An 11,732-nucleotide genomic window follows, 5' to 3' on the forward strand; every position below is an offset into this window, starting at 1 on the left:
AGACAACAAGGTGCAGGGCTGGATGAACACAGCAGGCCAAGCAGCATCATAGGAGCAGAGAGGCTGACGTTTCGGGCCTAGACCCTTCATCAGAAAAGGGGGAGGGGAAGGGGGTTTTGAAATAAATAGGGAGAGAGTGGGAGGCGGATAGAAGAGGGATAGAGGAGAGGATAGGTGGAGAGGAAACAAACAGGTCGAAGAGGCGGGGATGGGGCCAGGAAAGGTGAGTGTAGGTAGGGAGTTAGGAAGGGGATAGGTCAGTCCAGGGAGGACGGACAGGTCAAGGGGGTGGGATGAGGTTGGTCGGTAGGAGATGGAGGTGCGGCTTGGGGTGGGAGGAGGGGATAGGTGGGAGGAAGAACAGGTTAGGGAGGCAGGGACGAGCTGGACTGGTTTTGGGATGCGGTAGGGGGAGGGGAGATTTTGAAACTTGTGAAATCCACATTGATACCATTGGGCTGCAGGGTTCCCAAGCGGAATATGAGTTGCTGTTCCTGCAACCTTCGGGTGGCATCGTTGTGGCACTGCAGGAGGCCCAGGATGGACATGTCGTCTGAGGAATGGGAGGGGGAGTTGAAATGGTTCGCGACTGGGAGGTGCAGTTGTTTGTTGCGAACCGAGCGTAGGTGTTCTGCAAAGCGGTCCCCGAGTCTCCGCTTGGTTTCCCCGATGTAGAGGAAGCCACACCGGGTACAGCGGATGCAGTATACCACATTGGCAGATGTGCAGGTGAACATCTGCTTGATGTGGAAAGTCTTCTTGGGGCCTGGGATGGGGGTGAGGGAGGAGGTATGGGGGCAGGTGTAGCACTTCCTGCGGTTGCAGGGAAAAGTGCCGGGTGTGGTGGAGCTGGAGGGGAGTGTGGAGCGGACAAGGGAGTCACGGAGAGAGTTGTCCCTCCGGAAAGCAGATAAGGGTGGGGAGGGAAAGATGTCTTTGGTGGTGGGGTCGGATTGCAGATGGCGGAAGTGTCGGAGGATGATGCGTTGGATCCGGAGGTTGGTGGGGTGGTACGTGAGGACGAGGGGGATTCTTTTTTGGTTTTTATTGCGTGGACGGGGTGTGAGGGATGAGGTGCGGGAGATGTGGGAGACACGGTTGAGGGCGTTCTCGACCACCGAGGAGGGGAAGTTACGGTCCTTGAAAAACGAGGACAACTGAGATGTACGGGAGTGGAATGCCTCATCCTGGGAGCAGATGCGGCGGAGGCGAAGGAATTGGGAATAGGGGATAGCATTTTTGCAGGAAGGTGGGTGGGAGGAGGAGTATTCTAGGTAGCTGTGGGAGTCGGTGGGCTTGAAATGAATATCGGTTTCTAGGTGGTTGCCCGATATGGAGACAGAGAGGTCCAGGAAGGGGAGAGAGGTGTTAGAGATGGTCCAGGTAAACTTAAGGTTGGGGTGGAAGGTGTTAGTGAAGTGTATGAACTGTTCGAGCTCCTCGAACATAAAACACAAGGCCAGTTAACACACAGAAATGCTATCACTTCCAAGTCACATACCATCCTGACCTGGGACTCTACCATTGTGCCTTCGGTGCCAATGGGTCACATTCTGGATCTCCCTTCCAAATAGCACTGTGGGTGTTTCCACAACACATGGAATGTGGTAGTTCACAAAGCCAGCTCAGTGCTGCATTCTAATGGTCAAATAACAATGGGCAATAAATGCTGGATCCTTTAGGGAAACTGAAATTCCTCGAAATAAATTACTACAGTCTATTTCATAGAATCATAGAATCCCTAGTGTGGAAATACGTCAGTCGGCCCATCAAGTCCACACCGACCCTCCGAAGAGCATCCCATCCAGACCCACCCCCCTATCCTATCCCTGTAATCCTGCATTTCCCATGGCTAATCCATCTCGCCTGCACATCCCTGGACACTTGGGGCAATATAGTATGGCCAATGCACCCAACCAGCACATCTTTCAACTGTGAGAGGAAACCAAAGCATCCAGAGGAACTCCACACTGACACAGGGAGAATGTGCAAACTCGACACAGACAGTCGCCCGAGGATGGAATTGAACCCGGGTCCCCGGTGCTGTGAGGCAGCAGTGCTAACCACTGAGTTTCTATCTACAGTGTTCAAACCTTTCATTACTTCACACATTGCAAAAATAACTTACCCTTCCAAAGTATTTCAATGGCTGTAAAACACTTTGGGACATACAGCAGATGTGATTGGTGCTGCACAAATGTATGTTTTTCTTTTTATATATCTGTATTAAGATCTCCCTATTCTAATGAATACAACCCCAGTTTTTTCCAGGGGCAATTTGGAAAAGATACAGCTACCTGCAAACTACAATTAAGAAAATTGTCCATCAATAGTTTAGAAGCCTAGTAGAATCAAGTTCTGTGGATTTTCAGTATCAGGAACTTAACTATTAAAATAAAACAAAGAACTGTGGACGCTGGAAATCTGAAACTTCACTTGTGTGATATCAATGCCAATCACTAACTTTGGGATTGCATGCTTCTGCAGGCCATGCAATCTTTTCTGTCACTGTACCAACTCATTTTTATTTTGACTTCTAAGCTCTCTTTAAACCCAAGCATTTGAATGTCAGAACCTTTTTGAGGAAGATGTTCTGAGAGTAAAGGCTTTTACATTTTCACCATACAGCATTCAAAAACCACTGGTGGAAAATATTTTGCAAACGAATTGGGAGGTGTAATTGAATAAAAATCAGCACTTCCCTGAGACAGCATGTTGTCACATTGCCCTAGAAACCATAATTACAAAATAGTGATAATAAGATTTGGCAAGGTGAAGCAGGAAAGAAATTGACTTCTAAAAGACACGAGGGCTTTGGGGCTGATCGATAAAATTGTAAATTGTTCACTTAGAAGTCACAGAACCATCTTGTCTTGGATCCAAAAACTGATAAGTTTGCCAGAAATTGTAAGTAAACAGATTTGCTGTGTTTACATTATAAATGGAGAAATTGAAAGAAAATGACTGAAAACATGTTTGCAAGCATCTTTACAACAATCTGACTTTACTTTAGGTAGGAGAAGTAACATTGAGATTAAGTAATATATATTGTATTATTCAAGTGTGGTAGGAAATCATGTAAATAAGATCGCATGGTAAAAATCTCAAGATATTCAATTCAAACATTTTCAAAGAGCACTGGAACCACTGACGTGGTATTGGATTCAATGTATATGAAAGAAACCCAGCAATAAGGAACTTTGCATGCATACAGAACAGCAAAACAAATTGAAACCCCCTTATTCTACGGGCTAGTAAAAGTATATGTGCATTGAAAGTCTGATCAACAAATTACAAGGTAACATATTTATACATTGCGGTAGCGCAAACATTTTACGTGCTGTGGCTGCTAAAGCAGCTCAGAGTGATGCTCTTCAGATTCCTGAAACTCCTCTACCACTTCCATGGCACAAGTGAAGCATTGGGATGGAATATCCTATGCCAGCTGAGCTCCAGCAACACTCAACAAGCTTGACACCGTCTATGGCAAAACACTCCATTTGCTCAGCAGCTCATCCAATTAGCTAAACATCCATAATGGGGTACTTTGGCTTCACTGTAACCTAAAACTTGCCAAAGCTTCTATACGAGCACATTCCCAAGTCAATGACCTTCACCCATCAGTTGGACAATTACAGAAGGTGTGTGTGATTGGCATGACTTCCAAATAGCACATCATATTGGCTTGGACATCCATTACCCATCACTGGGTGAAAATCCTGGAAATCCTTACTAGCCAGGATTATGGGAGCACCTTCACTACAGCCAACAAAACCCATATCCTCAGAATGAATTGTAAAAACAGCATGTTTTAAAATCTCTAAGTTCTGGTATGCCATGTAATTTTAGTTTGTAATGGGTGTGACTTTAAAGGGTACTAAAGTCTACTTCATCAAGAAAGTCTTAGCTGGGAACTGATAAAATATATTAATCTTCACATTAATATGTTTCAGTACATTTCACATTAATACTTTCTGGTTCTTTTTGTATTTATTCAGGAGCCTGAACAACTGTACGATGGAATAACCTTTGATGACTTCCTTAAGGTTTGTATTAGCTTATCCTAAAAACAAACAAAGTGAAAGCAGTTCTAATGCAGAACTGAGAATATAATATTGTGAAATTGGACTCTGCAAATGACTGATAATGGGTTCTAGGCAACTGCTAGGTTAACCAGTTTTGTTAGTTTCATTTCACACAATGATGCTAAATATACATGTTGTTGCAACATTCAGGTATTCAAATATCAGGATCAGTTGTATGACTGTGATCTTAACCCTAAACTACTGAGATAATTTAAAACGTAAACAGCTGTTGGCATGGTCTCTTCCTTATCATACTTTTTCACTTTCTTGTGTTTTAACAATTTTCCTTATGATGTCAAACATTTATTCTTTAACTTTAAACTGTTTTCACTTAGTTTTTTCTTCTGTCTTCTTGTTCTTACCAGCCGGAGTTTTAAAAAACGCTTTTAGTAGAAAAGCAACCAACATAAAAGCTAAACTGTGAAGATAGAGATGGTCATGTCCTGAGCAAAATTAACAAAATGCAATGGTGATGAATGAATTTCTTGGAGAGCCCTGAAATTTAGATAAACAACATTTCCCATTAAGTTCAAAGTTAAATAGTTTAGATACCAGTGCACAATGTTTCACTGAAAACCTGTTTTATGAATTGAAACTGAAGCATTTCTAAAGCACATTTAATAAATAAATGAGATAATTCGCTTCGTCATTCACAGTAAGTTGGAGGTAAACGACTATTTTATATAACTATAATGTTCGACCATGTGTAATAGAAAAATAAAGTGTTTATATCCTAAAAGCCTCCTCCAAAATGCGTAAAGTGCAGGCTTGAGAAAAGCAGTCAATTGCGAAAACAAATGTTATCAAAATGACCTCCCCAGTTAAAGACCAGAGTTCACTCCTGGCGGAAACCATTTCCTATTTGTATCCATCTATTTGGCCCTAAGATTAACTCAGTCAAAGCTGCCATTGACATCCCTTACGGTTGCAACCGTGCCAATTTATCTGTGTCCTCCTCAATCTTTCCACAGAAATCAATACATCTGCAACCACTGAACAGGTCATCATTTCACTCTCCTTGACAGTCCACTGCTATAGAATTGTCTTCAATTTGTTTTTACCCTTATCTCCACAAAGTCGTTACACAGCTTAATGCATTCTTGTCCCACATTGCATGGTCAACTTTGGAGATCATTTTGTAATTCTAACCCTGAATCCTCTCCTACTCCTTGCCTAAACACTACTTGCTGAGGGAATACGCCTTTAGCTAGACACTTGCTTATAAATCCCCTGACTCAACCCTTGGGACAGAGTAAATCATCAGGTTACTAGATAACAGTAAGATATTGCCATCTTTGTTTACAATTTTCCAGCCTTTTCTGGTGCTATTTTATGAACATGAACAACCAGGTGCACACATATAGAGGCTTTGCATGCATGAATGAAATGCTAATTGAAATATTTCATCTATTATTAATGTTAAAACGGTATGTCTGCACGCAAACAATCTCTCAGTTTTCAGGCGACAAAGGCTATCCACTGGTTCAAATTTCATTCTCCAAAAACAGTGACGCACAGCACGCTGCAACTATGAGAAGTGACAGAAAAGAATCTGTCTGTTAAAAAGCAGGAGCTACACAGATTAAACCAGCTGTTCTTCTTCATCACAAACTCAAATACAGAGAATTTGAAATGAGATTCTTCATATAATTAAAACACAAATGACAGGAAGGAGGTTCCACTATGGGCATGGGTTGAGACGGTTTTGAAAAGGTTTTGTCTATCCACTTTAGGAATATACTAATTCTTCTCCGCACCAGAAAATGGCATTTGTGGACTGTCTTTAATTTCTTGCAGTAGAAATGGACAGCAGTTCCCACATCCATAAATAAGCTTCTCTCTCAAAACATTGTAACCTCTAATTTTTGAGAGAGACTGTAGGAGATCCAATGGTATCTAATAATTATGATTGGTCACAGTATTGCTTCAGTCCTGTGAATTTCATAAGAGCTACAAATGTGAATCTACCCAATTATAGTCCATCTCTGAACATCCACCTTTAATTTTGGATAATGTCACTTCCAAAGTTCTGCCACATGAATTAATGTACCTTCAGATTTATGTTGTAAAATCAATGTATTTTAACTCCTATTGAGTATCACTACTTTAATCATTAAACATATATAAAATCAAGAAAGCCAAATTGTAAATTTTAATTCCATTAACTAGCATAAATTGTCAAGGTTATCATAATTACGTTTGAATTTAATGCAATAGCTTTATGTTACACATTGAACACAGCAATCAGAATTCATTGCATTATTTCAAAAATCATGTAATGCGCAGAATACTTTGAAATTCCATTAGTATATATCTATCAATAACTTTAACAAAGTAATTTATTTTGAACAGAAGTCCCATAACCAAATGTTTGAATATTCTGTTACATACGGCTAGGTAAATAGGCTGTACGTACCCCCTTGTTTTTCCATTGTCTTTCCTCCTTTGATTACTCTGTTTCCCTCTTCTATCTCCTTGCCTTGTACTTTTCTGGTACTAATCAGAAAATGAAAGAGTCAGGGTGAACTCTTGGGCTTTATTTTAACCTTGGGAAACTTGTTGAAGCAACATAATAATAGGGACAAAAAAATAATAGGGGCAGTAGAAAAGTGTATACAAAGTCGCCTGAGTGACAAGAAACAAAGTTGATGGTTTTTTTTCAGACAAGAGGAAGGTTTATAGTGATGTTCCCCAGGATCATTGTTAGGACAGCTGCCGTATTTTAATGACCTAGGCCTTGACAGACAAGACACAGTTTCAAAGTTTTGTAGATGATCCGAAACTTGAAAGTATTGTGAACTCTGAGGAGTATAGTGTAGAACTCCAAAAAAAGACAGGTTGGTAAAATGTGTGGACAACTGGCTGAAGAAATTTAATACAAAGAAAGTGTGAAGAGATATGTTTTATTAAGAAGGAAGTAAAGAGGGGTTTAAAAAGTACAATCTTAAAGGCTGTGCAGGAGCAGAGGGACCTGGATGTACGTGTGCATTGGTCATGGAAGGTGGCAGGACAGGTTGAGAGAGCCATTAATAAAGCTTATGACATTCTGCACTTTATGAATAGGAGCATGGAATACAAGAACAAGAAATTCATGTTAAACAGGTATAAAACACTGGTTTAGCATCAACTGGAGTACTGTACACAATTCTGGGCACCATACTTTAGGAAGGATGTGAAGGCATCAGAGAGGGTGGAGAAAGATTTATGGGAATGGTTCCAAGGAGGAAGAACTTTGATTCTGAAGTTGGATTGAAGATTTTGCTACTGTTCTGCTTGGGAAGAGAAGGTTGAAAGACTTGATAGAGGTATTCAAAATCATGAGTGTTCTTATTGATGGAAGGATCAAGAAGCACAGATTTAAGATAAATAACAAAAAAAAAAGTAATGCAACAGGAGGAAAAAACTTGTTCATGCAACAAATGATCAGGATTTGGAATGCACAGCTGGAAAGTGTGGTGGAGGTAGGTTCAACTGCGGCTTCAAAGGGAAAGGATTATCTTCAAAGGGAAAGTGTGCAAGGCTCCCAGACTATAACAAGGTCATGGCACTAGGTGAATTGTTCCTTCAGAGAGTCAAAACAGGCACAATGATCAAAAAGCCGCCTTCTGTGCTTTAACAGTTCAAAGATTCTGTTGAGTTGGTGACAAGTTTGATAATAATTAGCATCTGCACCAAAATTAATTTTGCATAGACTGTTTCTTATTTGCACTTTAAGAAAAATTCAGTTATGATTTATGATGCAGCCAGTGATGAATAGAGATTCGGTGTTACCAGCTTTGACCGTATTTCACTCTGAGATTCTGCTTTCTGATGAGAAGGAACATGATGCATGCTGCTTTTAAAGCCCTTAGCAATTCCTTAACAATAAAAAAGCTAATCAGGTCTGAACTTGTCTTTATGATGTCAAATTACATTTCCAAATACTGGATATTATTGCCATTAAATAAACCCTTTGTGAATTGTCAAATAATTCCTTGTTTTCTTTTTCAGATAATGCAGGATATGAAGATAGAAACAAAAATGCACGTGCGTTTTCTTAATATGGACACTACTGCCATTTGTAAATAGTAAAAATGCAAATCCAGATTGCAAAGAATCCAAGTCAACACAATCCCACATGAAAATCTTTAATTTTTAACCACGAAGCAAACAAATTATTTCAGCCATTATTGAATAGATTGATACACACATAATTCCACTCAAACTAGTTCAGCTCATCTTCATTTTATAACTTATTTACTACATTTTTATGCTTGGCAAGTACACAGTGTTTTAAGTTTTAGAATCAAGAACTAATGTAGTTCCCTCCTGAATTGATCAGTGCTACAATTTCACAGCTTTTTTGTGAACATAGCTTTCTTTCCTTTGCCTCATTAAATGTTGTACTAGATGCTACATAAACTACTATATTAGATCTCAAGCATTTTCTGTGGTTCTAATAGGTGTATCCAGCTTAAAATTTGAAAACAAAATAATGTAGATTCCCGACTCTCCTCTTTCGCCCCCTCTGCTCCCTTTTCCCATTTCTCTCTCCCTCACTTCCTCCCCTCTCTTACCTCCACTTAAAGGCAAACAATGTTTTTACGTTTTATTAGCTGTCCCCATTCTTCCAACTAAACTGCTCAATTTCCCATACTATTGATAGCCTGCTGTTCAATTTACTGTGGAATTTAAACAAGCCAACAAACCAAGGCTGCTAATCTCATTACTTAAAACATCAATTATGTTGTGCTGAAATAATGCAATGGCCCTTCCAGTAATCTAACAACAACCTGAATTAATAATTAATATAAAAATTAATAATTTTAAAAAAGCCCTTCCTTTCAATCACACAAGTGTCAACATACTGAGAAACCAGTTCCACATGACCAAAATTAATCTTTGAAAGCAATTACAATTGGACCAGCTAAATTACAAACATGCACATTAGACCAACTATTTATTTATGCTACAAACTACTGTTTTGCTCTGACATTCCTTACCAGCAATATCAGTTCCTGCTCTAACTAAATTTAAACCTGAACTATGCTGTCTTCAATGTTTTAATCTCTGATCCTGTCTTTATAATGTGGATAAGTCTGTGTCCTTTTGTATACATTATTTATTTTTCATTTCCTCTGTGGATTTACCCTCCCTTCCAGCCCAAAGAACATGCAATTAACTTCTGGAAGGCTTAGCCTCTCCATCCTGGTACTGATTCTTCGGCAGGGAAGTAAGTACAAACCAGCCTCGTCACTTGTAAATCCTTTCTGGAATGAAGTACCTAGATTTCATTTAGCAGCTGTCCCCAAAATCGATTTGGAAAACACTGTACTTTGAATCCACATTGTATCAATGTTATGTCAACAGTGCTCTGTGACTTTATCAGATTGTATTCACTTCATTATTTTGATAGGTTGCACTTACATCTAAAATTAATAGTACAAAGGTATAAAGTATCCAATTCTCAGTATACAGAAATGTCTTTTCAGGATTCAACAACGTATCTTTATATAGACACATTATTAAAGATTCTTTTCAATAATTATAACAGTGTTGAGCCACTTTTCTGACCACTAAATACATTTTTAAAACTTTGTGTATGGGATTCGGGTGTCACTGACTAGGCTGACATTAATTGCCCTTGAGATAGTGGTAGAGAGCTGCCTTCTTGAACTGCTGCAGACTATTTACATGGGTTGCTACACCCACAGTGCTGTTGTGGAGGGACTGCCAGGATTTTGATCCAGCAACACTGAACACACTGTGTTATAGCTCTAAGCCAAGGTACAACGTGGCTTAAAAGGGAACTTGCAGGTGGTAGTGTTACCATGTTGCTGTTGCTCTTGTATTTCTAGGTGGTAGAAGTTGAGAGTTTGGAGATGGCCATTGCTTGGTACTTGGGCAGTCACTGTCATTTCCCCTTTGGAGTTAGACCAAGGATTGCAATGAGGTCAGGAACTGAGTAAGCCTGACCAAATCCAAACTGAGCGTTTGATTATTGTTAAGTGCCGTATGATAGCACTGATGACTTCCATGACTGATGGGCTGGTAATTTGCTGGGTTGAATTCCTGCTGTTTTTTTTAGGATAGGTCATACCTCGGCAGTTTTCCATATTGTTGGGTAGATGCCAGTGTTGATTTTTGTGATTGGGACATTGTGTTTGACCAATCAATTGGAGCTCTTTGAGGAGGTAATGCACTGTTGATAAAGATATTACTCTTAGATTTCCAGAAGACGTTTGATAAGGTGCCACATCAAAGCTTTTATCACAGAAAGCGAAGGTTGGTTAGTGCAGTTGGCTAGATGCATAATTTGTGATGCTAACAACGTGTACTCAGTACCTGTGCTGGCTGCAGTTACCATGAAGGACTCTCCTTCTGAAGCCTCCCTCTTGCCTGAGATGTGGTGACCCTCAGATCAAACCACCACCTGTCAACCCTCTCTAGTGAGAGAGCAGCCCAGTGGTCCAGCTTTGATGACTTCATTTATCATGGAAAATAAAAACTCATGGTAAAAGGCTAGTATAGTGGCAAGGACAGAAGATTGGTTGGGTAACAGAAAACAGCATAAATGGGCATTTTTCAAGTTGGCAAGATACGAGTGGCCTGTCAACTGTGTACAATTTATCTAAATGACTTGGAAGAGGGCATGGAAGAGCATGGTTGCAAAATTTGCTCATGACACAAACAGGTTGAAAATTAAGTTGTGAAGAGAACATTAAGAGGCTACATAATGACAGAAATAGTTTGAGTGAGCAAAGATTTGGCAAACTGAGAATAATAATGGGGAAATGCGAAATTGTCCCTTTTGGAAGGGAAAATCAAGAAAGCATTTATCTACATAGTGAGAGAATGCAGACCTCAGATGCAAAGGGATATGGCTGTGCTGGTGCAAGAATCGCAAAAGCTTAGGATGCAGGTATAGCAAGTAATTAGGAAAGCTAATAGAATGTTACCATTTTATAACAACAAAATGTAAGTAGAGAATTCTGAAGAGTCATTCCGAATTCAATATTAGCTCTGTTTCTCTCTCCACAGATGATACCAGAGCTGATGAATTTCTCCAGTATTTTTAATAACAAAAGTTGAGAGGTTACATTTTAGCTTTGTATAGCACTGCTCAGCCAGTATCTGGAGTACTGAATATTGTAATGGTCACCTTAGTTAAGGAAGAATGTAAATGTGTTGGAGGCAGTTCAGAGAATGTTAACTAGACCAATATCTAGAATGAGTGTTCTGTTATAAGGAAGGGTTGGACAGGCTAGGTCTATATCCATGAGGGTATTTAAAAAAAGACAGGTAAATTAATAGAATCCTAAGATCCTCAGTGGGCTTGATAGGATAGATTTGAAAAGGTTGTTTTCTCTAATGGCAGAATTAAACCAAGGGTCAGTGTTTAAAAATAAAGGAACCACCAATTTGAAACAGAGATGAAGTGATTTTTATTTTCTGAGGATTGTGAGTCATTTCCTGTTAAGGTGATGGAAGCATGGTCTTTGAATATTTTTAAAGCAGAAATAGATCACATCAGCCATAATCTTATTCAATAACAGAGCAGGCTCAGGGGTTGAATGCTTGCTCCTAATTCACACATTCATATGTGTGTAATGTACAGGAACAACTTAGCTAGGGCTCATGGCTAGCTCTGCCACACAGCTCCTCAAT

General features: G+C 39.7%; 1 protein-coding gene across 1 annotated transcript in view; it reads left to right on the forward strand.

Annotated features, from left to right (window-relative positions):
* The window catches only part of LOC109932138 (calcineurin B homologous protein 3-like), a 38,544-nt gene extending 28,932 nt beyond the window's left edge, over window positions 1-9,612 (forward strand). The window contains exons 5-6 of the mRNA XM_048611711.1: window positions 3,994-4,046; window positions 8,076-9,612. Of these exons, the coding sequence (XP_048467668.1) occupies window positions 3,994-4,046; window positions 8,076-8,153 (131 nt within the window). The 3' untranslated portion in view covers window positions 8,154-9,612. The remainder of the gene's footprint in view (window positions 1-3,993; window positions 4,047-8,075) is intronic.
* The last annotated feature ends 2,120 nt before the right edge of the window (window positions 9,613-11,732 follow it).

The sequence above is a fragment of the Rhincodon typus genome, chromosome 24 (genome assembly GCF_021869965.1).
Source record: "Rhincodon typus isolate 14 chromosome 24, sRhiTyp1.1, whole genome shotgun sequence".
NCBI lineage: Eukaryota > Metazoa > Chordata > Chondrichthyes > Orectolobiformes > Rhincodontidae > Rhincodon > Rhincodon typus.